The sequence below is a fragment of the Bos indicus x Bos taurus genome, chromosome 3 (genome assembly GCF_003369695.1).
Source record: "Bos indicus x Bos taurus breed Angus x Brahman F1 hybrid chromosome 3, Bos_hybrid_MaternalHap_v2.0, whole genome shotgun sequence".
In the NCBI taxonomy this organism is placed as follows: domain Eukaryota; kingdom Metazoa; phylum Chordata; class Mammalia; order Artiodactyla; family Bovidae; genus Bos; species Bos indicus x Bos taurus.
In genome coordinates this window covers 111777797-111804749 of record NC_040078.1, presented here as the reverse complement: position 1 = coordinate 111804749, position 26953 = coordinate 111777797, and the positions used below count along the sequence as shown (strand labels likewise).

Here is a 26953-nt window from a genome sequence, read left to right as displayed (position 1 = left end):
GATGCAGAATCTGCCTCCAGCGCACCCCAACCAGCCACCCCACTGGCCTGATCTGATTTTCTTTTTTTTAAATATTTGTTTTTATTTATTTGTTTGGCTGCACTGGGTCTTAGTTGCAGCAGGCAGGATCTCCAGTTGTGGCACGTGGGATCTTGGTCCCCAACCAGGGATCAAACCCAGATCTCCTGCATTGGGAGTGCAGAGTCTTAGCCATTGAACTGCCAGGGGAGTTCCCGATCTGACCATCTTTCAAACCTTCCCCAAGAGGCTATGTGTGTGCCCCACCGATGGGATCACCTGAACTCAATATCCGATAGTCCAGGCTCCTGGTTTTCAGCTCCGGCCAGTCCCAGTCTCCTAATTCTATATCTCTAGCCCCACCCGATGTCCTTGAACTCTACACTCACATATTCAAGTCCAGGCCTACCTACCCTTTGCCCCCCACCCCTGTGATCAGCATGTAACCTCCACAAAAACAGTGGCTTTGTTTTGCCCACAGCTGTGTCCCCACACTCGGACCAGTGTCTGGAACATAGTAGATGCTCATGAAATATCTGTGGAATAAATGAGTGGAGAGGACTCCAGTCTCTTCACCCAAGTTCAGTGAACACCTACTGTGTGCTAATCCCTGTGGAATGTCAAGAGCGGATGGACAAGCCTGGTCTTGTCAGGAAGGACACTGAGTCAGGGGAGCCCCAGAGGCCCACCCCTGTGGCAGGCGTGGTGGCCTCACCTCTGCACTGCCCTGAGAGGGCTGGGAGTGAGCAAGAGGGCTGGCACTGTCCTGGGGGTGCTGTCTGTGACTCCTCTCCAAGAGCATCTTAAACAAAACCTTGAGGTTAAGGACTTGGAGGGAACCTCTCATCCATGCACTTCCAATTAGCATTCTGACCTCCCCACGGCTTGGCTGGCATGCCATTGATTCTCTTTCTCCCTGAGAGCCCAAAGTCCTTTGGGCAGAACCAGGAGGAGTCTTGCAAGGGAGCACAGCAGGCCAATACGTCAACAAAACCTGGAAAGCTATGACTCTGGGGCCTTGACCTTTGTCCCACTAAAGTCTGCTCTTTCTGCAGAGGTGGTACCCTCCCTCCCTGTCTTCCTCCTTGATGTGAACTCTCCCCTTGGGAACCAGTTCAGGAGTACCAGAAAGCAATCTCGTCCTCTCCAAGGTTTTCTCTTCCATCACCTGTGCTGGGGTCTAAAAAACTGGGGACTTCTTAACTTTTCAATTCTACACGCAGAGCCAAAGCCACGCAAAGGCAAGGCCATTTGCAACAAAGTATTGATGGTTTTCAAACACAGGATGCAAGACACAGTCGCTACTAGCCTTCAACTCATATCTGCTGGGTGCAAGGGATGTATGTCTTGCGTATGCATGCAAAGTCAGTTTCAACAGAAAGACTTGAATTGCTCTGTACGTTTTCTATCTAGTCTTCCCAAATGCCCTACTCATCCATCCTGCCTACTAGGAACCTCTAAGTGGGAGAAAAAGCTTTATAAAAAGAGCTATATAAAGAAAGAGCAATTGAGGGCAGGCCTCATAAAGACAGAGGTGTTTCTTGACTATCGTTCACCCTGCCTGGTTCTTCCTCCCAGTCAGCTTGGCTCAGGCCCAGCTGTTGGCCACGGACAGGAGGGGGTGGTACCTGGTTCGCAGGTTCTCTGGCTGGGGTGGCCCATCAAACACCGACAGGACGTCAAAGTCCTCCTCCAGGGCAAAGGACTGGAACACGAGCTGGATCCGGTGCTGGTCCTCTGCGGTGATGGTCCACGTGCAGTTGGCGTAATTGGGGTAGCCATACGGGAACCCCGGGCTCTCAACGGTGCCATTGGGACCCTGCAGTTGGAAGGTGCAGTTCTGGCCTGGGAGAGAGAAAGGGAGCCGTTCATTATGGCCAGAAGGACTCTGAGACTCTGCCAGAGGGATGGGCGAGACGTGTTAGATGATTGTGAAGCCCCTTTTCCAGGTGCCCCCTCTCGCCACAGAGGGAGGGGAGCGCGGTGACTGAGCCCAAGTGCAAGCTAGCTTGTGCTGTGCCCTGTCCAGCTGATAAAATGAGCATGGCTGGACTCAAGCCCCAGGACGATTCTGTGAGGTAGGAAACAAGGCGCAGAGAGTCTGAACCAAAAGCCAGCAGACCGGGCAGAACTTCCTCTTTACAACACTAGATGCCAGAATGCTGTTTGCAATTGTTCTCCATTTCCCATGGCCCCTTGACCCTCCAGTCCCTCCGCTCAGCTCCCACCCTCTCTTCCCATCTCCACAAAAAATAAAAGCCATCAGTGGGGACCCCGTTGTCTTCCCAATTCCACCCCACCCGTCCAGCCCACCCCACTTGGTCTTCCTGCCTCCTACAGATGAACCAACCCTCCTTCCATCTAAAGACATTTCTCCCACATGCCCGTTGCATCCTATTCCTCCCTGATCTTCATGAATCTTATGCATGTTTCTCTCTCAAGTATATTACATGCTGTCTCCTCTCCACTGAACTTCCCTGTTTTAAATGTGCTCAAGAATCTACGGCTAAGAAAGCAACTCCACATTCCACTCCTCTTCTCCCTCCAGCCTTGTCTCTCTCTTCTCCTTCACAGCCTAATTTTCAGAAAACACAATCTGTCTATTCTTTCTGTCTCCATTTGCTTCCTATCTTCTGATCCTATTGATCTACCCGAACAGATCCACTAAGGTCACCGATGGGTCCAGCGGATATTGTTTAGTCCTCATTTCAACAGACCTCTCTCTCAGCGGCCTCTAGCACTGTTGCTCACCCCTCCCATCTGGAAATGCCCCTCTCAGACCAAAGCATCTCAGACTACACTGAGCATGAGCACCGCGTGGGGGCCTGGCTCACGTAGATTTGGATGAACAGCACCTGGGTGGGGAACTCATCTACCTGTAGCCCTGGAGATGCAACGACACTTTGAACAGTGTGGTCTCCAGCTTCTGCCCACATCACTCACTTTCCATCTTTCCCTCCACTGAGCTTTCTCCAGCTCCTTTCCAGGGTCCGTGTTGGGGTCTCTCCTCCTTTCTGTCTATTCTAGAGAATTTTCCCACTTGTGCACTGATGACTCACAACTTCACACTCCATGTCAGACCTCCCTCTGAGCTCCAGACCTGACATCTCCTTTGTGAGATGCAGGCTTGGAATGTTCTCCACCCACCCTTCCTGATGCTTTCCTCTTCTTCACAGCCCCATGGACAACCTATCACCCTGTCTCTATCTCCACTTCCCTTGACCCCACAGCATCTCTCCCCTAAACCACCATAATAACCACCTCCTAACTGGTCAACCACATGTACCCTGGTCCAACCACATTTACACTACAGCTGGGGATGTCTTTTCAAAAGAGAAATCAAATCAGGTCACCTCCCCTTCCCCTCACCAACATCAAACCTCCCATAGCTCATCACTGCTCTTCAGCAAGGAAAAATTACCTGTAGACCTATAAGGGTCTCTGCACGGTTTGACTCTTAATGACCTCTTAGCCTTGTGTCCAGTAGCTTTCCAGCCAAACCCCACCCCTTTAACAAACTTGAATAGATATTTCTCCAAAGAAGATATGCATACAGAAGGCCAACAGGTACTTGAAAAGATGCTCAACATCACCAGTCATTAAGGAAATGCAAATTGAAACCACAATGAGGTATCACTTCATACCTGTTAGAATGACCATCCTCAAAAAGATAAGAGATGACAGATACTGGCAGGGACACAGAGAAAAGAAAACCTGTGTGCACTGTTGGTGGGAATGTAAACTGGTACAGCCACTACAGAAAGCAGTACGAAGGATCCTCAAAAAATTAAGATTAGAACTACCAGATGATGCAGCAATCCCACTTCTGGGAATACATCCAAATGTAACAAACGCACTAACTCGAGAAGATATCTGCACCTCCATGTTCATAGAAGCATTATTTACAATAAACAAGACATGGAAACAATCTAAGTGTCCATCGATGGATGAATGGATAAATTACTTGCAAGATATACGCAGAGGAATATTCAGTTCAGTTCAGTCGCTCAGTCGTGTCCGACTCTTTGCAACGCCATGAACCGCAGTACGCCAGGCCTCCCTGTCCATCACCAACTCCCAGAGTCTACCCAAACTCATGTCCATTGCGTCGGTGATGCCATCCAACCATCTCATCCTCTATAGAGGAATATTACTCAGCCGTTAAAATAAGGAAATGCTAACATCTTCAACAACATGAATGGACCTTGAAGGCATTATGCTAAATGAAATAAGTCAGAGAGAAAAAGATAAATACTGTATGCTATTACTAATATGTGAAATCTAAACAAACAAACAAACCCCCCAAAAAACAAATTCATAGAAAAACAGATTAGACTTGTGGTTATCAGAGGCAGGGGGTGGGGAAGGGGAATTGTAGGAAGGTGGTCAAAAGGTATAAACTTCTGCTTATAAAATAAATAACTACAAGGGAACTAATGTACAACAGGAAGACTATTGCTGACAATGCTGTATGATACACAGGTAAGTTGTTAAGAGAGTAGATCCTAAGGGTTCTCAGTACAAAGAGAACAGCTTTTTGTTTTCCCTTTCTTCTTTTCTTCTTATTGTTTCTGTATGAGAAAATGGACATTAGCTGAACTTACGTGGTAATCATTTCACAACATACATCAATCAAATCATCATGCTATATGCCTTACATTTGCTTGGAGGTATGTGTCAATTACATTTTCAATACATCTGGCAGAAAACAAACACCCCACCCTTCTCAGTCCTCTGTACTGACCACACTCTCACTCCTCAGCTACAGGAGCTTTGCATATGCTGTTCTCTCTTCCTAGAATACTCTTCCCCTCCTTCCTGGCACATTTTCTTTCAGCTCCCAGTCAAGGGTCTTTCCTTGACTAGTTCAAACCCTTTGTTATATGCTTTCCTGAAACCATCACTTCTCCCGGGCAGCGCTTATCATAGAAGCATATGTCCATGCTTCCAGATGACACATCCATAAGTGTCTGTCTTCTTGCCAGGCTGTAAGCTTCATAAGACAGACCATACTTGAGTTTTCCCATATTTGAATCCATACCCCAAGCTCAGTACCAGACACACGGTAGGTTCTCAATAGTCTAATATGATGCTGTATTTAGTGAGTGCTTGGTTAGACACTCCTCTAAGAACTTTACATATATTAACTTGTTTAATCCTCACAACAGCCCTAGAAGGCAGATTCTGTACATATCATCTCCATTTTACAGATGAAGAACTAAAGCAAAGAGAAATGAAGGAAGGGAGTCCGAGTCTCTCCATTACTCAGAGATGGGATTTAAATGTCAGCAGTCCACTTCCGGTCCACTCTCTCAAATACTGAGTTGATGAAAAAGTTCATTCGGGTTTTTCTATAATATGAAAAAGCCAAACAAACTTTTTGGCCAATCCAATATAATGCTGATAAATTGACTCAACACTAATTTTTTTAAAGCCCACTTTAAGGATTAACTAACAAAGGGCAGTTAATCTCTAAAATGACTTTAATATTGAAAAATCTCTTTTAATACAAAAGAGGGATAACACAAAGTATCCCATTTTAAAAGGGGAAAAAAGCTAAAGTCTTCTGAATAAATGCTAAATGAACATTTAATAAAATTAGACATGTAACCCTGATTCAAGTAAGCATTTGGAAGCAGGAGAAAGACTACTTCCTTAGCATGACAGAGCATCCATTTTAAAATAATAACCTACATCCTACTTACAGTGAAACATCTGATTAAGATCAGGAATGAGATACAAATGCTACTATCACCTCTGAGATTTCATTTCTTATTAAAAGAGCTAATCCATATGAGGCAAGAAAAAGAAATGAAAAAAGAACAAGCAAAAACATGGCTTGCAGATGATGTATTAATATACCCAGAAAACCCAGGAGAATCCATTAGAAAGCGATTAGAACTAATAAAAAATTTCAATAAAGTAGCCAAACACAAAATAAGGAAATGAAATCAATGATATTTCCATATGTCAGTGACAGATAAAAAATAAAGAAGCAAGGTCTTATTTATGATAACTACAAAGTGCATATAATGAATGGAAATAAACAATGGGCTGTCACTGTACAAAAATAACTTTTAGAGAAGGATAAAAAATTTTTGAATAATTGGAGAGACATATGTAATCTTGAGTGGAAGACTAACTTCCGAAAGGTTAATTTGGAATATTAACCTTTTGAAAAGTTATTGAAAAGTTAATTTATAAGCTTAATGCAATTCTGATCAAAAGCCCAATGACCTGTTTTAAATTGAGTAAAAAGGATACCTAAGTTTAACTGGAAGAAATAGACAGTCACAGAAAATGGATATTTTTTGAAAAGGTATAAAAAAGTAGCATTCTCATTCTACAAGATACTAAACAGAATCACCAAATGATGTTTATGACAATAGCATGAAGGTGGCCCAAGAGTGGACAGGCAGAACATGAAATGGATTATCAGAAGAGCCTTAAAGAAACATAAAAATTAAAATATGTACAAGACAGCATTAAAAATCAATGAGAAAAGAAAATCATTTTACAAGGTCAACTAAGTACCTGTTTGAGAAAAGAATTAAGTTATCTCAATTCACACCATATAGCAAACTAAGTTGTTTTTTTTTAAAAAAGTCAAAAAGTAATTAGAAGAAAATAATGCACAAATAATTATCTGACTGAGTTTTCTGAATGTAAAAGCTGTGGAAGATACTACAAGATTGCCAGTTTATACAAAAAGTATGTGCAGGTCAAAAATAGAAACAAAAGCAAAAGCCACAGAAAAAGATAAAAAAGTAATATATTTAATACAAAAAGAACTATTACCAACCAGCAGGAAAACAGCAAGCAGGATAGTTGAAAAGCTGGATAGGGTCTTGAATAAGTTATTTCACAAGGAAGACATAAGCGGCCCAGAAACCAGAAAAATATTCAGCTCCAATAATAATGAAATAAAGCTCCTAGCTCCACAACTTTCCCTTGGTTCACGTTCCTGAATTTCACCCCACGGGCACCAGATCTACTCAGCTCACCCCTCTAAAACCTGTCTGTCCTGTCATTGCACGGCACTCATTCATTCATTCCTCTAGGTTAGACCCTGTGATGGGTCTTGGGACCCGGATCACAGACAAACATAAGCAAATACTTTCACACGGCAGTACTGTGCTACAAGGGTGCACAGAACAATCCTCGAGTATAGACCCCACAGGGGTCACGCGTTGAGGACCGCCCTCATTCGTGTCCCATACATCCACTGGAGCCATCCTTCACCACCCTCCCCAGCATCCCACTCAGACCTGTGTGGGTCTACAGTTTCTAGTTCAGAATTTGCGTATGAACAGTGCTTCCTGTGGCAGAGAAAGAAATTGGGGGTTGGTAGGGGTGGAGAAGGTGATGGCACCCCACTCCAGTACTCAGGCAATGGCAACCCACTCCAGTACTCTTGCCTGGAAAATCCCATGGATGGAGGAGGCTGATAGGCTGCAGTCCATGGGGTCGCTAGAGTCGGACACGACTAAAGCGATTTAGCAGCAGCAGCAGGGGGAGGTTCAGAACACAGCCCGTGGGAACACTCTCCGTGCATGGGGACACGAGAGGTGATAGGAGGCAGCGAGGCAGACAGAACGGTGGACGAGAACCAGAGGGCAGGCCTGGATAGGAGAAGGTGACTCAGTGCACTGAGCATCGCAGAGAAACTGAGGTGAGGGTCTGGGAGGAGGTCACTCAGTTTGATGTCTAAATGGTCCCTCCGGAAGGAAGGATGCTGAGAGTGGGCGCTCTGTCTTGGTTTCTGCTGCACCCCTAGTGCCTAGAATTCAGTAAGTATTTGCTGAATGGATACATGAATTTCAGCAAAGACAGGTGGCAGGTGGCACAGGGGACAGAGGCCAGACTATAATAAGTAAAGGCAAGATTGGCTGGTGAGAGGCCATTATATTTTAAACAATAATGTATAATAACGTGTGTACCTGTTAGTTGCTCAGTCATCTCTGACTCTTTGCGACCCCATAGACCATAGCCCACCAGATTCCTCTGTCCATAGAATTCTCCAGGCAAGAACATTGGAGTGGGGAGCCATTCCCTTCTCCAGAGCATCTTCCACCCACCAGAGATCGAACTCAGGTCCCCTGCACTGCAGGCAGATTCTTTACTGTCTGAGCCACCAGGGAAGCCCCATACCTTTTGATCATTATAGAAAACTTGGAAAATATAGACAGGAATTTAAAAAGAGGAAACATCACCATTTCACCTTCCTCTCAGAGGCAACTGTTATTAATATTTTCTTCTTTTTTTTTGCTAGATTTTTCCATACATATTTCAGATCATTGAGATAGTACTGTATATTTAGTTTTGTGGGCTATTTTTTTCAGTAAACTATTCTTTAGTCTTTAGTTACAGAAGGCAGTGTCACTTGTAATATGCATGGCTATGCATAAATGCAACATCAAGATGTATGAAGACAAAAAGGTCCCCAATCTCTCTCCTTTCTACCCACCCCAAAGCTACCAAAGTTAACAGGCAGGTAACTCTCTCCTGTACAACCTCCTCATCCCTCATGCAAACAAATGGACACATTCCGAGAGAATTTTTATTATTTTGTTTTAAAAATGAAATCGTAGTTGTGTTCAATTCTCCACAACCTGCTTTCTCATTTAACAATACACTGGGGACACCTTCCAGGTCAGTAGATCCATATCTAACTGATTTTTTATATAAATGTGTAATATTCCACGGCCTGGATGTATCTCAATGTATTCAACCACTCCCCTGCTGATGGGCATTCAGGTCATTTCTTGGTTTTCTTTTGCAACAATTCAGTAAACATTATAACATGAGCTTTTCCCCCAAGATATTGAATCCGTTCACCAACAGCATTTTAAATGGATGTGCCACATTTCAGTATATGGTTATACTAGAATTTACTCAACCATTCTCCTACTCTCAAACACTGAAATTGTTTCTGGATAATTTTTTCCGTTATAAATAAGACCTGGCCTCTTAGTAAAATCTGGTGACAGCATGCTGGTCAGTGCAGTGGAAAATGCTTTTCCATGGCCAGAGTCCCAGAACGAGTGTTCACTTATGCGGTAACTGCGTCCAGCTTCGGTTTCGGGGGTGGGGGTCACCATCCACAGGAGACTGGCTGACTTCTGTGGCAGGTGCTGTTGGAGCTTGTTAGACAGGGCTGGAAGCTGGACTCATTTGGAAGTTTCCCTGGAGTTAAATGTTGGTTAGTGAGTTGACAAAGTTATAACCCACAGTGGCCACTCCAGATTGACAGGCTAGTAGAGTGGGAGGGCATGGCAAAAGGGCCCAATATTCCTTCACATCTAGAAGGTGCTGAATTTCACCCAAGGAGAGGACTACCTGTTCTTCACTTCCGGGGACCAGCTCTAGAGACAGGAACACTGCTATCGACTTTCATCCGAGGAAATCATGCTTCTCTTTCTCAGGAAGAAGCGTGGGTTGCCTTCTCCCACCCCTCCCTCCTTCTAGTCAACGCAGCTACCGGACATAGCCAAGACCTGCTTGGGCTTCAAGAACAATCCTGGAGAACATGCATCTGTTTTTGGACAACTTCCCTAGATAGATGCAGAGACTGCCAAAAGTGTAGCTTCCCAGGTCAAAGGGTAGGAATATTTCTGCTGCTTTAGCTCTGGATCATAACACTTTTGCAAAAGTGTCCACCAATTATGTTTTGTTTTTTTTAATTAAAGTATTTATTTATATTATCACAAATAACAAGCTCTGTTAAATTCAACCCTTTCATTCTTATTTTTGGCCACACTAGACAGCATGTGGGGGCTTCCCAGGCGGCGCTAGTGGTAAAGCATCTGCCTGTCAATGCAGGAGACCCAAGAGATGCGGCTTCAATCCCTGGGTCTGAAAGATCCCCTGGAGAAGGAAATGGCAACCCTCTCCCATATTCTTGCCTGGGAAATTCCATGGATAGAGGAGCATGGCAGGCTACAGTCCATGGGGCCGCAAAGAGTCAAACACGACTGACCACTCACACACACACACACACACACACAGCATGTGGGATTAGTTCCCAGGCCAAGGATCCAACCCTTGTCCCCCGCATTGGAAGCACAGAGACAACCGCTGGGCTACCAAGAAAGCCCCTACAATGATGTTTTTAACAGCCATGTCTAGGCATGCCTATCTTAATGTGTGTTTACCAACACTGTGTATTATCTTCTCGAAAAGTTTTTGCCTACTTGATAGGTGCCAAAAGATGCTCTCTCGTCCTATTTAGCATCTATCTCCTTATCATTCAGATTCAACATCTTCTCAACTTTCCTCAGTAAATTTAGCTCCTCCCTTGAGGGATTAAAGCGCCTGTGGTGTGCTTTTCTGCTTCGTTTAGATTTTTCACGTAGAATAAAATGTTTCGTTTCTATGAGCAGTCACATTTATCTGTCTTTTCCTTGGTAATGTGTTTTTCTTTATTGACATTTAGAAAGATATCTCTCTGGCTTCTCCTTCTACACAGCATAAAAGCCAAATTCCTTGCCACAACTCAAAAGCCCTACCTGAAGGGCCACCTCGTTACCCCTTGACCTTCCCTCCCATCTCTCACCCCTTTATGCTGGTGATCGGCCATGCTGCCTAAGCCCATGCCATGCCACCCTGGGACCCTGCATCTGCTTGACCTTCAGCCCAGGAAGCTTTTCCCCAAGAGCCATGTGACCCGCTCGCTCACTTCCTCAGTCAAGTGTTACCTCCCAGACCCACCCCTCCTCCTCTCGAATGAGTGCTCTGGGTTCCTGCTTTATTTTTTCCCATAGCACTGAGCATCCTCTGGCATCTAATTTCCTGTTTATTTTCAGTAACCCCTTACCCCAACAAAACACCACCTTTATTAGAGAGCAGAGCGACTTTGTTCCTACTCTCTCTTTCGGGCTCCCAGACCTGTTCCTGGCACACAGCTGATGCTCAAAGAAGAGCTGTTGATTGAATGACCAATTCATGCAAATTAATTGTCCACCCAGCTCTCTGTGCTTGGAATGCTCTCTGTCTACTTCTCTCACCCAGCTGACTCCAGGCACTTTAAGACTCATTACCTCCTCCAGGAGGCCCTCTTGGAGCTCTCAAGATAATGGCAAGCATTCTTCCTTTGGTTGCTTACCCTTAGTGAATGAATCAGAACAACAGTGTCCAACCTTTTTGGCACCAGGGGCTGGTTTCATGGAAGATAATTTTTCCACAGACCAAGGTGGGAGATGGTTTCGGGCCGACTCAAGTGCATTACATTTATTATGCCGCCACTGATCTGACAAGAGGTGGAGCTCAGGTGGTAATGCGAGAGAAGGGAGCTGCTGTAAATAGAGAGAAAGCTTCCTTCTCTCACCTGTTGCTCACCTCCTGCTGTGCATCCCGGTTCCTAACAGGCCACAGCCCTGTACCAGTCTGTGACCTGGGTGTTGGGGATCCCTGAGTTAGTGAATATCACTGCCTTCTCTAATGGTGATATAATAATATGTAAATGTGGCTTCTCCAGCCATAGACTCCTCAAGGTCTTATTCACACTTTTATCTCTAGGACCTAGCTCAATAATTGACCCTAGAAGACCTTCATATTTTTTTTGAATGAATGGATGAGTAAAACAGATTAATCTTTTGTAACACCCAGACAACACCTACCAACCTACCATTTGTGATGCATGGTGTATTCTGAAGGTGGCTTCGTGAAAAGGTTAAAAGCTTGGGTTTTGGAAACAAAAAGCCTGGGGTTCAAATTTCAGTTTTGTCACTTAATACTTTGCATTAATACTTAATTGTCACTTAATACTTAAGTGGCAATTTATGTACACTCTTTAAACCCTCATTTTGACATCTTTAAAATGAATACCTGCTTCTAGGGTGGCTGTAGAGATTAATGTGATAATATCTGCTAACTTGCTAAATACTCAGTACAATGCCTGACACACTATAAGTGATCAAAAAATACCAGCTAATCTTTCAGTAAAGGTTTCTAGTTTTCTTTATATAGGTCTTAGTCACATCGTAAGGTTATTCCTAGACATTCTATGCACTTTTTCTTGCTTTAGTAAATGACATTTTTTCCCGTTATTTTTTTCTAGCTGGTTATTACTGATAAACAGAAAACCTATTGATTTTTATATATTCATCTGGTATCCAACTGGGTTTTTGAACTCTTATTAATTCTAAAGATTTCTCAGTTGATTCCCTTGGGTGTTTTAGGTACACAATCATGTTGTCTACAAATAATGATAATGTTGAGGAGATAACTCTTTCGAGAAGTTTGGCAGGGAAATTCAATTGAATTCTGTAAATATTTATTGGCTGATAAGGTCAATTTTGGACAAATTTAGTTGCAGAAGCCAGTGGGACATCCAGAGATGGCCAGAAGGCAATTAGGGCAGTAGACTGGACTCTAGGAATGCAATCTGGGCTGGAGATATGGACTTGTGGAAGCCATGCAATTAATGAGACTGCCCACAGAGGAAAAACAGAGGAGCGTTGCAGATGCAGCTAAATCATATCCACTGAAGACGTCTCACCTGCACACGGGGAGTGCATTGTACACCTCACATCGAGTATGGCACTCTGGACCATCTCTGTGCCTGCCTTCTGCAGGACCACCTTGTCTGGACAGATGGGAGAAGCAGGGGCCAAACAGTATCTCTGGACTCTTCAATCATCCTTTAGTTGCAAACAAGAGGCCAGAGTCATAGAGATGCTGGCACTGGGCCTCACCTTAGTCCCTCTTCCATGCACATTTTATGCTTGTCACACTAAATAGCTCATCATCTACAAACACCCCAGGATCTTTCAGGCCTGTGTGATGCTTGGCCCATTGCCTGGGATGCCTTTCCCCTACCTCCTCGACCTAGCAAACCTTACTCTCTGTTCCAAATTCAGCTTATACAGCACCTCCTCTGAAGAGCCTCTCCTGGTTTCCCGGGCAATTAGTAAGCTTCCTCTCTCTCACACACATACACTCACACATACACACACACTCACACACACACACACACTCACACACACACTCACACACTCACATACACTCACACACACACACACACACACACACACACACACACACACAGCAATAGCCATCCACCAAATTCCATGCCTCTTCCCTCCCAATCTATCCCTTTCAAAAAAAAAAAAAATGAAACAACAACAAAAACTTGGCCTGGCACTTTTGCTTAAAACCCTTCAATGGCTCCTCTGGGAAAAGCCCACAGTCCTAAATATAGCACACAAGATGCGCCCTAAGCCAGCCCTGCTCGCCCCCAGCTTCTCCTCTTGCCACTCTTTCCCTTAAGTGGCACGCCAGGCTCTCTCTGCTTGGTTCCTTTGATGCTCTGTGTTCTTTTTCCCTCTATCTTCAAACTTGCTGCTCTCTCTGATTGAAGCATCCTTCCCACTTTCCCTGGTCTGGCCAACTCCTATTCCTCTTTCAGGCCTCAGATGAAACTTCAGCACCCCCAGGAGACCTTACTTACCACTGCACTAAGGTGTGATCCCCACACCCAACACACGCCCAAGCACAGGTTCCGCTGCCTGTCCCGTGATCTCTGTCATCACTCCCAGCACACGTCATGGCACCATTTAGCATCTGTGTTCCCTGAGATGTGTGGATTCCATAGGGAAGAGACTGATCGGTCACATTCACACAGATCCGTAGCACCCAGCACGGTGCCTGAACAACAGGCACCCCATAGAGATCCACATAATAGCTGCACCTCGCACAAAACTCTCCTGGGTCACACGTCCTACTGAACAGCAGACCCAGAGCTTTTCCAGGGTCGTACTCCTCCCTGTAATCTTCGTGCCTGATGCCTGGTATATACTGTAGATGCACATTCGATGTTGGATGAGAGAATTATCACAGATCTTTCTAATGAAGTTGTGCATTGATTTCTTTCCCTAGAAGTCTTAACAATCTGAGCTACTTCCATCCACGTGTGCTCATCCAGTCCAAGGTTTCTCAACCTCAGTACTGTTGACATTTGGGGAGGGACAGTTCTTTGTTGGGAGGGCTGTGCTATGGATGCAGGATGTTTAGGAGCATCCTAGGCCTCTACCCTCTGGATGCAAAGCCGCATCTCCCAGTTGTGACAAACAAAACTGGGTGACCCCATGGACTGCATAGCCTGCCAGGCTCCTCTGTCCATGGAATTCTCTAGGCAAGAATACTGGAGTGGGTTGCCATTTCCTTCTCCAGGGGATCTTCCTGACTCAGGGATCAAACCCCAGTCTCTTGCATTGCATGCACATTCTTTACTGCTTGAGCCACCAGGGAAGCCCAAAACTGTCTCCAGACATTGCCAAAAGTCCGCTATGGGAGGAAAGTCACATATACATAAGAACCTAGCCTCCCACTTCTTTTCATTCATTTTAAGGGATTTTCAGGCCAAAGAAGCCCATTCATGGACTTCATAGACCAGAGGCTCTTCACCTTTCCCATGCCATGGCCACCTCTGGCAGCCTGGTGAGGTCGTCTCAAATTTTATTTATAAATGCATACAACAAAATACACAGAATTACGAAAGAAACAAATTATACCGAGATATAGTTTTCAAAATATTTCAAAAATTTGTCATGAAGTAATATAGGTGTCCCTTCATTAATGCATTATTAACAAGATCCAGCAGTGGGCCTGAGAAATATTGTAGTTCAAAGCATAAATGATCTTTCTAGATACCTGCAACTACTGTAGTGTTCTTATGAAAATACCTGTGATCTTATCAGTGACAAATTCACAGATACTGCTAATACTGCTGTGCTTTGTTGCCTACATTCGTGATCAATAGAAATGCTGGGTTCCAGTAGGAAATTAATGAAAATAAAGATGCAACTTTCTCCATCTAAGTTAGAAATGCCCTGGATTCTATCCAGAACCCCAGAGGTCCACGCCAAATTCAAGCTTTCATTCAGCAAGTCTGGGGAGGTCAGGCTGTACATGTGTGTGGGAGTCTCAGGGGGTGGGGTGAGGAAATGGGTGGGATGGATCGTGTATAATATGATCCATGCCCTCAAGGAGTTCACAGGGGAGTATGGAAAGACAGATCCATCTTACTAAGCATGACTTCACTTGACTGTTGAATCCCAGGGGAATAGCAGAGCGCACGCGCACACACACAAACACACCCTGAAACACCTTTGTGGGGTGCTTTTGCACAGGTCTAAGCAAAGAGTTGGACACGACTGAGTGACTGAGCATGCACGTGTGCAAAGAAGGGCACTAACATTATCCACATGCTTCCCCTAAGATGATCTCCCTAACATCAGCAGCGACTCTGAAGATGGCTGTCGTGCCCCAACCCTCACCACTTTACAGGTGAAGAACCGAAGCTCCTCAAGGCTTAAGAACATGCTCAAGGTCAAACAGGTAGCAGTGGAAGGGCCGGGGTTCACACCCAGATCTGTGTGAAAGCAAAGTTCAGGCCCCTCCCTCTGTCAGGCTGCAAAGATTCACACATCATCTGGGGACACACTTCCAAAGCACCGGTCCTGTTTCCACTCTGCCCCTAGCTCTCCCGGAAAAGCCTGGGATGTATTGAAAAGAGCTTAGTGCAGTTGCTGTGCCGCAGGGACATGGAAACAAAGCAGGGTCTCCTTCTTCCTCTCAAGCTGGGGAAGCATGCAGCAAAGGCACGAAACAATGCGTGGCAGACGGGCTCAGGCAGCAAGCCTGTCCCTGGACCACATCCAATCACTCTGTGGGAATAATCCCATGCCGTTCAGCTTCCTAACTCTAACTCCAGGCTCTCTGATTCTCCAGGACATGCTGAACACAGAAGCCACCACAGTGGACCAAATATGATTTTCCTTGCCTGGCGATACAAACGTCGCTCGTTTGTCATCATTTTCGGGCAATACCGGCCAGGGGCTGTTTATTATGTTGACAGGGAATCCTGGACCAGCAGACGTACCTCTGCATTGCTGACGCAGAGCCTCTCATTCTCAGGATGTGCTACATCCCTAGATCATCACCAACAGAAAGGACCCGGTGGAGCTGGGGACAGACGCCTATTCTGGGCTAGTACTACTCATTCTGGGTGTTTCAGAGCGAACACAGGGAGCTACCACTCAGTCCTCTCAGCTGAGAACACCCTTGAGCTGTGGCTTTGGATCAAGAGACAGTGGCTGAGCACAGGGGCTAACACACAGAAGTTCAGGTCTTAGCAAATTCATTAATTTACTTAGAAAACAGGACTGAGGGACTTCCCTGATGGGCCAGTGATTGAGAATCCACCTAATGCAGGGGACACAGGTTCACACCCCTGGTGTGGGAAGATCCCACATACTGCAGAGCAACTAAGCCCATATGCCACAACTATTAATGCTCTAGACCCCAAGAGACGTAACTACTTAAGTCCGAACACCTACAGCCTGTGCCCCGCAACAAGAAAAGCCACTGCAGTGAAAAGCCTGTGCACTGCAATGAAGAGTAGCCCCTGCTTGATGCAACTACAGAAAGCTCACAGGCAGCAACAAAGACCCAGTACAGCCAAAAATAAACAAAGAAATTAAAAATAAAGAAAAACCAAAATGAAACAAACAAACAAATGGTATTGAGCACTCACTGTGTCCCAGGCACTATCTTTGCCCTCATGGAGCTTAGTCTAATAAGATCACTAAACACTTTTCCATGCAAAAGGCTGTTTTATGCACTTGACATCTAATAACTCATTCTATCCTTACAACTGTATTAGATAAGTACTATTCAGTTCAGTTCAGTTCAGTTGCTCAGTCATGTCCGACTCTTTTCGACCCCATGAATTGCAGCACGCCAGGCCTCCCTGTCCATCACCAACTCCCGGACTTCACTCAGACTCACGTCCATCAAGTCAGTGATGCCATCCAGCCATCTCATCCTCTGTCATCCCCTTCTCCTCCTGCCCCCAATCCCTCCCAGCATCAGAGTCTTTTCCAATGAGTCAACTCTTCAAATGAGGCGGCCAAAGTATTGGAGTTTCAGCTTTAGCATCATTCCTTCCAAAGAAATCCCAGGGCTGATCTCCTTCAGAATGGACTGGTTGGATTTCCTTGCAGTCCAAGGGACTCTCAAGAGTCTTCTCCAACACCACAGTTCAAAAGCATCAATTCTTCAGCACTCAGCTTTCTTCACAGTCCAACTCTCACATCCATACATGACCACTGGAAAAACCATAGCCTTGACTAGACGGACCTTTGTTGGCAAAGTAATGTCTCTGCTTTTCAACATGCTATCTGAGTTGGTATTATAATTCCTTTTTCACAGGCAAGGAAACTGAGGCTCAAGAAGGTTAAGTATTATAACCTGCCCAAGGTCAGACAGCTGATAAATGGTAGAAACAAGATTCAGCTCCAGGCATCTGGTGACAAATCCTGTCTTCTTAACCACTACTCCATGGATGGGTCGATGGATTGGGGGTCAGGGGGTGACCTATTTTGGCCAAGGTAATAAGCCATATCTCTTTCTAGAGCACTCTGATAGACAAAGAACAATTGCCTTGGGATGCTCCTTTCCTAAGTGTCAATCATCTCAGCTCAAACTCCTAGGTTTTCGCCTTATTGCCTGCCTTTTGGAGGCACCACTATGGTGAGTCTCAGTGTAGCATCAGAAGGGAGGCCACATGTGGAATTCTTCATACACTGGGCTTCCCAGTAGGAAAAAACATAGCTTGAAAAATGGGAGTGATGCTCAAAACTAAGCTTGTTCTGAGAGACTGTAAAACCAAGGTTACATCTCTGTGTCTCCCACCAGCCTGAGTGCCTCGTGATGGCAAGGACCACATCTGATTTACTATTAAATCCCCAGCACAGAATTTGGCATTTCACAGACACTCGGTTAATACTCGTTGAGTAAACAGACTAACATGTCCAGTTGTCATTTGTGCTTCTTTTTTGTTTTGCGTTTCATTTGTTCCTTTATCCATCAAAAGCTCGTGGCTGCTATTTTTTCTACTACTCATACTCATGGTAGACCTGGCCTCATCTCCAAGGGAGAGGCAACTTCAAATCCTTTGGTCTCAAGTAACACATATTTGAAAATTAATTAAAAGTGGTGGTGGCGGGGGAACCTAACATGGTGCAATGGAAAGAATCTGAAATCCGAGGTTCTCAGTTTTTTCTGTCACTTCATAGCAAAGAATATGGTCAAGCCCCTTAGTCACTAAGGTCCCCCACCCCTCCTTATAAAAGGGGTCTCAAGGTCACCTTCATGTAGATGTCCTGAGTCAGCTGACCCAAATGAATGATTGGTGCTGAGTGGAGCAAAAGAGCCCTATCCATGGTCCTGAACCATTACTGCTCTCAGAAACTGTAAACTGTTTTTTCTCCTGACTCTGGACCACTGAGGTGCCTGTCCAGCCTTTCCCAGGATTTCGGCTCAAGGTGAGAAAGGAAGAAGGGAGTTGGCAAAATGGAGAACCAGAGGGAGAGAGGAAGAGCTGGGGTAAGGGGCCGATAGCACAGAGGTGAGGGCAGAGAGCCCTGGAGCACCACTCAAGTCCTGAGTGCCTGACACAACATCCTCCAGCCTTAAGCCAGAGAGAACTAGATGCCACACTAGAGATGGTCTGCTACAGGTTGCCTGGGGTGAGGTGGGGTGGTCCCTTAGGAGTATATTCCTGAGATGTTCCTAACACTGAATCCTCAGCAACCAATAAGGAGTAGGACAAGTAGCTCTCTGGAGATGAAGGGCAGGAAGGCTTGAGCTACAGAGCAAGAAAGAAAATCAGACCAGACAAATGCCAGAGTACGGGAAGATGTGCTGTGTGGTCACTGGCAGCTGAGTGCAGGCTCTTCTTCCTCCTCTGTAGATGGCCTACCCTCCTCATTCCTCCAGCAGCTTCAGACCAGACATCTATCAGGGATCCAAAAGGCTCCTTCATGGAGATTTTCACAGCAGTGACAGGGTAAGTTCATTCCAGACTTTTCTTTAAATTAGGCACTCACAGGTCATCTGTAATTTCATTCTGTTTTCCCCACTCTTCAGCAGATGTGCTGTTCTTTATACACACTAAGGAAAGGCCATTGTGGTTTGATGCCCCCAACTGCACATTTGAATTTTATATGAGCTCTGTTGGTGATTTGAAAATTATTCCTATCAGAGAGTTTACGTCAGCCCTCTTTGTTCAAAAAAAACTAGTGATGGGTTAGTTCTGGCCTGGCCCGGCTCAGACCAGCCTAGATGCCAGTAAAAATCCATTCAACCGATACTCACTGTACCCGTACCACCTGCCAGACACAGGGTAGACAATGTCTCTGTTCTCATAGAGATTCCCTGTCTGGTTCATCCCTCCCCAGCCACGTTTGTCTCCCTCCTGTTCCTCCCACAAAGTTGGCATGCTCTTGTGTCACGACCTTTGCATTTACTTTTCCTTCTTGCAAAGTTCTTTACCCCAGATAAGGCAAACCTCTTCTCTTCCTTTAAGTCTTTGCTCGACATTCCCTTCTCAATGAGTCTACCCTGACTACTCTTCAGAAGATCACATCCCACTTCCCCACCTCCACCTCGGCACCTCCAAGCTCCCTCATCTGTTCGTACTGCCTTCCTCCCGTAGCATGCATCACTCCACAGCATCCTACGAGTTTACTTATATACTGTGTTTATTGTCCACTTCTTCCTGCTAGAACATTCATCACGTCACAAGAGCAAAATCCCTGTTTTATTCATTGATGGTCCTAAGTACCTGGAACAATGCCTGGCGCAAAGTAGGGCAATAAATGTTCAGTGAATGAATCGATGACCTTCCAGGACACTCACAAATGCACAGCTCATACAAACCCCATTCCCCTAAAGGCTCAGGAAGTCAAACCAGCTGGTGTGGCTCTGTCTTAAAGCAGTTAGGGGTGAAAGAGCCTACAGATACAGCCCAAGGTGGAATTAGAACTGGGGAGGGAATGCCGTTGCCCCCCCCCAGGCCCCCCACCAGGGGCCATTGCCCACTGCTTCCATGGCCACCTCCCCACCTGACTGAGCTGCTTGAGGGTTGAGAACATAGTCTGCCTTTTTCACCAATACATCCTTGAAGACCCAGCCCAGAGCTGCGAGTAAGTAAATGTTAGTAACCACAAGGTTGAAGGAATTTCAGTCATCATTGATCAAGCACTGACTACATAGCCCACACAATACTGAGCTCCTTACTCACATTACTTCTTACAAACCTCAACACAGACCAAAGAGGTAGGTATTCTTTTTTTAACCCTGTTTAACAAATGAGGTTTAGACTAAGTAACTCACCCAAGTTCACATATACAGTAATAGATGGCAAAGCAGATTTTCAAACACAGGCTTGTCTGACTCCTGAGGTTAAGATCTGAAAGTATATGTTCTACCACTGTATTGGGATGAAAAAGTGGAAGAGAGGGAAATAGAGAGAAGAGAGAGAATGAGAAAGGGAGAGAGGGACGGAAGGAGGAAGAAGGAACGATGTGGACAGGCCATATGCCAGATGTAGCATGGCAGTCTAAAAGAGCTGACCACAGCTAAGGAACTTTCCGTCTTGGCTGGACATGACTCCTCTACAGCCCTGTCCCCCATCACCATACCCAGAGAAAACAGAGATGACACATCTGTCCTAGAAGAGACTTCATTTTAATTAATTCTTTTATATCCTCTCTCTCTTTTTGTCTCTCTGAACTTAAATAAACTGAAGGGTAAATATATCTTAGTGGGAGACAGATAATCTAAAAATTGTGTTAGGGAGTAACAGAGAAATGTACTTCCTCTTAGAATCTCTATAAAAGGAAGTCACAGCTACATTGTTGCTCCTCACCCATACATATGCAAGCAACGATGAACCGCATGATGAGGCTGGGCTGGTGATCTCAGACTTCTGCTTGGAAGACATCCCTATAGCTGTTCTCCCAGATGCCCAGTGTTGACCTTAGAGGTCTTCGCTCACCCTGGGCCTCCTCCGACCTGGTCACCCACAGCCCTGGCCTATACACCTGCCTGCTGTCCCAGGAGCATCCACAAACACTCAGCACCCAAGGTCTCTCAAAGGGCTTCCCAAAGGACTTCTCTGCAGAGTTTTATGGATGAGAATCCTGGAAACACAGTAGGGCCTCCAGAAATGCTGCCAGTGTGGCTCCCTTCTCCTATAGGCACACAAAATAGTGTTAGGAATTCCCAGGGCCATCTACTTAGTGGCCTTGAGAAAATCAAGGCCAAAATTCAACAAAGTATATGTTGAATAAATGGAGAGTCTAGTAGGGGTCTTGCAAATCTACTTGGCCCCAGTGCTGGGGATATGTGGGAGGAAACACACTGGCTGGGGCTATGGAAAGAACAGAATTCAAGCCCAATTCAGTGGATATTTACTAGGGCCTTCTACAAAGCAGTCCGATCCTTCCTTGACAACACTCCTGGTTGAGCAGCAGCTGACAAGCAGATGTTTAACAGGGAAAGATGGAGAATTTGCAGAAAGGAGAAAGAGATGGACGTGGAGGGAGAGGTAGGAGCCAGCTTCACCCTCACTGCTGTGAGCTAAGCTCTGCTCTGGCAGGGCCACCCCTGCACTCCAGTCTCTTCACATAGGTTGGGAACCTGCTTTGTCCTTGTTTCCTAAGCCCTCTTGGTGACACTTCCCATGTGGATTCTTAGGATCTAGAGGTATCCATCTCCTTGTGCCTCCCAAGAGGGAAGTGTGGGTCTGATCATGTGTGACTAGAGAGAATCCAGAAGTGTCACATGTGCCAGGGGAGGCAGAGCTGATGATGCCTAGGACCTCTGACTCCAGACAGATCCCACAAATACAGCATCCTCTCAAAACACATCTGTCCCTGAAATGGCTAAGAGCACATGTTCACCTGCAGCATGAAGACTGTGCAGAGTGCACTTGATCAGACAAAGCAGAAATACACTTGTATTCAACATCGCATGCCTCGTGGTCAATTGTTAGATGGGAGAATGTTTACTGCAGCTCAGCAAAGACTTTCCCCTTTTACAGGGGAAAGTCTGTGGTGTCCCCACATGCTTTATAGTCCAGTAGCCTCTGCTGAGGGACAGTGAGGAAGGTTGCCTGGACGAGGTGCCCTTAAGAAAAGGCTTGAGGAATGACATTAGCCAGATGGCAAAATAAGAAGCTCTGACTTCATCTCCCCACAGAGATGCCAAGTTAACAATATATGGCCCCAAGAGTCTTTATGAGAACTCCAGGAGCCTACTAAGAAGTCACAGTAGCCCAAGCAAGTTCAAACTCAAGAAGAGTCACATTGAAACAGGTGAGGAAAGCCATTTCACGCCAACCACAAAAGCTCCAACCCAGCAAACCTCAGCAAGACTAAGACGAATAGCCCAACTAGCAGCTTCTCTCTTGGGAGGAGAGAGAAGAAGGGAGCATAAGTCCAGTGTTCCAGGCTTTCAGAGACCTGCCCAAGGAACTGGTTTCTATCTTGTTGAATCTGAAGTGCAAGCAGGGAATCAGCATACTTTAGATGCCTGAGAGCCACAGAGAGCAAAAGAGAGCTCAGTGCTTGAAGTACCAGGGAACCTGCAGTGACACAGACAGACACCAGAGGGCGCAAGAAACTATACGCTCTTGGAAAAGGAAACGCAAACTTCTCTAAGAAAGCATATGCACAAGCCCAGAGGAGACGTATCCTTGGAAAAGGTTTGAGTTGCCTCCAGAGGATATAGCCAGACTAACTGATGGTCTTCCCCTATATGAAACCAATCCATAAAGATGAGAAGGAGTAGCTATTTTTTCAAATGAACAAATCATAGCAAAAAATAAACAGGTACATGGAGAAATAGGGAAATATGGTTCAAAGGGTCAAAATAAATCTCCAAAAACTGGACTTAAAGAAATGGAGATCCATTTTCTACTAAAAGGGAATTCAAAATAATCATGTTAAAGAAGTTCAGTGCACTATAAGAGAACACAGACAACTAAATGAACTCAGGAAAACAATGAATGAATCAAATGATAATATTGGCAAAGAGACAGAAAGTATTAAATAAAATTTCTGTTGTAAAGGCTAAAGGATACAATAAATCAATTGAAAAATTCACTAGAGGGGTCCAGCATCAGACTTGATCAAGCAGAAGAAATAATCAGTGAACTTGATAAGTCATTTGACATTATCAAGTCAGAGGAACAAAAAAGAATAAAATGAAGAAAACCTAGGGGACTTAGGGGATGTTATCAACTGGACCAATATATACATCATAAGAGTCCCAGAAGGAGGAGAGAGAAAGGGGGCAGACAGCTGATCTTACGAAATAATGACCAAAAGTTCCCAAATCTGAGGAAGGAGATGGACATCCAAATTCAAGAAGCTCAAAAGATTCCAGCTAGAATGAACCCCAAAAAGCCCACACAAAGATAATGATCCAGCTGTCAGAAGTCAAAGAAGGAAGCAATCTTGAAAGCAACAACACAAAAATCAACTTGTTACATACAATGGAGTTCATTAGATTATCAGTGTTCATAAGATTATCAGCAGATTTCTCAGCAGAAATGTTGCAGGCCAGAAGGGAGTGGAAAGATATAATTTAAAGTGCTGAAAGAAAAAAAAACTTGCCAAAAAAAAAAAAAAAAAAACACTTGCCAACCAAGACATTTCTTGCAGAACTGTCCTTCAAAAATGAAAGAGAAGTAAGAACCATCCCAGATAAACAAAGGCTGAAAGAGATCATCTTCACAGCTTTATAAGAATTGCTAAAGGGAGCCCTTAAAATTGAATGAAAAGGCACTCCACACACACACGCAAAAGGACAGTAGAAAGCAATGCTACACAGAAGTACAAAATTATAAGGCTCCCCAGTAAAGGTAAATATATACAAAATAAAGAATACTGTAATATAAAGAAAATAAAGAATCCTGCATTACCATAATGGCAGTATTAAAAAATAAGTTTTAATTCTGGTATAGAATTTAAAAGATAAACATAAAAATAACTATGACTATAAAAATGAGTTAATGGATACAAAATATAAATAAATATAATTTGAGACATTGATGATGAAGTTGGGAGGAGAGATGTAAAGGAGTAGAGTTTTGTGTGTGATTGAGGTTTATCAATTTAAAATAGATTGTGTTAACTATAAGATATTTTGTTATCCCTACTGTAACTACGGAAGATTAACAAAATAAAATGAGAAAGGAATGAAAATATGTCACTACAAACAAATCAATGAAAAACAAGACAGTGAGAAAAGAAAAGGACAAAGTAACTGCAGGCACACACAGAAAACAATTTAAAAAATGGCAATAGCAAGCCATTCCCCTATCAGCAATTACTTTAAATGTAAATGGATTAAATTCCCTAGTTGAAAGATAGAAAGTGGCTGAATAGAAAAAACAACAATATCCAACTATATGCTGTCTAGGAGATGCATTTGAGATATAAGGACATATATATATGCTAAAAGCATGGGAAAATATATTCTATGCAAATGGTAACCAAGAAGATCAGGGATGACCATACTTATACAGACAGAATAAACCTCAAGTCAAAAACCATCACAAGACACACACAAAAATGACATTATGTAATGATACAGGGGTCAATTCACCAGGAAGATATATAATAATTAAATATATACATAATATGTACCTACCAGCAGAGCACTCAAATATATGAAGCAAACATTGAAAGAACTGAAGAGAGAAACAGACAATAATACAGTAATAGTAGGAGATTTCAATATTCACTTTCAATAGTGGATAGATCAACCAGAAAGAAGTCCAACCAAGAAAGTATTTAATTACAATGCTATAGATGAATTAAGCCTGGGAAACATATACAGAACACCCTACCCAACAAAAGCAGAATAAATATTCTTCACAAGCACACACAGATCATTTTCCAGGATAGATCACATGTTGGGCACAAAGCAAGTCTTAACAAATTTAAGAAACCTGAAATCATACTGAGTATCTTTTCTGACCACAGTGAAATGAAATTAGAAATCAACAGCAAATGGAAACTGAAAAATTCACAAATGTGTGGAAATTAAATAATATACCACCGAACAACCAACAGGTCAAATAAGAATCACAAGGGAAATTATAAAGCATCCTGAAATAAATGAGAATGAAAACACAACATACCAAAGCTGTGGGATGCAGCAAAAGCAGCACTAAGAGGGAAGTTTTGAGGAGGAAATGCCTACAGTGAAAAAGAAGATTTCAAATCAACAACATAACTTTATACCAGAAGGCAACAGAAAAAGAAGAACATGTTAAACCAAAGGTTAGCAGAAGGAGGAAATAATGAAGATTAAAAGGTAATTAAAGAAAATAGAGAATAGAAAAACAATAGAAGAAATTGACAAAACAGACTAAGAAAATAGGGAGAAGACTCATATAAAAATCCAAAATGAAAGAGGAGACCTCACAACTGATGACACAGAAATAAAAAAGGATTAAAGAGACTTCTATTAATAATTATATGTCAGCAAACTGGATAGCTTAGAAAAGAGGAATGATTTCTAGAAATATACAGCTACCAAGACTGAATCATAAATTAAAAAACCTAAACAGACCTATAACTAGTAAGGAGGTTGAATCAGTAATCAGCAGATATTTCATCAAAGAAAAGCCCACAACCCAGCAGCTTCACTGGAGAATTCTATCAAACATTTAAATAAGAAGTAACATTAATCCTACTCAAATTCTAACAAAAAACTGAAGAAGGAACTCTTACAAACTCATTTTATGAGGACCCACTATGATTTTGATTTGATGTCAAAATCAGATAAATATACTACAGGAGGACTATAGACCAATCTTCTTGCCAAGTACTGATGCAAAAAATGCTCAAAAAAATACTAGCAAGCTGAGTGAACAACACAGTAAAATGATCATATTCCATGACCAAGTGGAATTTATTCCTAGAGCACAAATATGGCTCATACAAAAAAAATGATCACTGTAAAAACATACAAAAAATGACCACATAATGCTCCACATCAACAGAACAAAGGTTTTAAAAAAACTGATAATCTAAGTTACTGCAGAAAAATCATTGACAAAATTCAAAATTTCATAAGAAAAACACACAGATAACTAGGAATATAAGGAAATTACATCAACATAATAAAAAGCATGTGCAAAATTGACAGTAACATTATATTCAATGAAGAAAAATTGAAAGCTTTCCTCCAAGATCAGGAACAAGGCAAGAATGGCCTCTCTCACCGCTTCTGTCCAACATAGTACTGAAAATCCCAGCCAGTGAAATTAGGCAAGGAAGTAAATAAAAGACATCCAAACTGAAAGGGAAGAAATAAAATTATCTCTGTTCACAGACGACATAACCTTTTATGTACCAAAGCCCAGAGATTACGAACACATACACACACACACACAGATACACACACACACAAAGACACACACACACACACACCTGTTACAGCAAATAAACAAACTCAGCAAAGTTGCAGGATCCAGAATCAACACACAAAAGTTGTTTTTATACATTAACAATTACAATCCAAAAAAAGAAATTAAGAAAACAATCTCATTTACAATAGGACCAAAAAGAATAAAATACTTAGGAAGAGGCAAAAAAATAAACTTACACCTGGAAACTATAAAACATTGCTGAAAGAAATTAAACACAATAAACAGAAAGACATTCTATTTTCATGAATTAGAAGACTCAATATTATTAAAAATGGCCACACTACTCAAAGTGATCCACTGATTCAATTCAATACTTTATTTTTCTTCAGAGAGCTTATCCCTACCCAACATGATGGTATACATTTACTTAACTTCTCTGTTTATTGCCTGCAAATAACCAGACATGCAAGGCACCTGTGGGCAGGAATTTTTTCCTTTCTTTCTTGTTTATCACTGGATCTTCAGAGTCTAGAAGACTGTGTGGTCCACAGGTAAACAAGTACTTGATGGATGAACGAGTGAATGACTGTGGAGATGGAGGCCACCGAGATGGGGCATCTGAAGCCTGGGGCATCTGCCCTGCATCTGTCAGTCTTCTCGGTAACGAGAGAAAAGGAGAAGAAGGAAGACAAGAACAGA

At 43.6% G+C, this 26953-nt stretch overlaps 1 protein-coding gene across 4 annotated transcripts in view; it reads right to left on the bottom strand.

The window, feature by feature from the left end:
• CSMD2 (CUB and Sushi multiple domains 2) overlaps positions 1 to 26953 on the bottom strand; it is a 689612-nt gene that overhangs the window by 621089 nt on the left and 41570 nt on the right. For all 4 annotated transcript variants that reach the window (XM_027537925.1, XM_027537922.1, XM_027537923.1 and 1 more), the window contains exon 2: positions 1647 to 1863. In XM_027537925.1, the coding sequence (XP_027393726.1) occupies positions 1647 to 1863 (217 nt within the window). The remainder of the gene's footprint in view (positions 1 to 1646; positions 1864 to 26953) is intronic.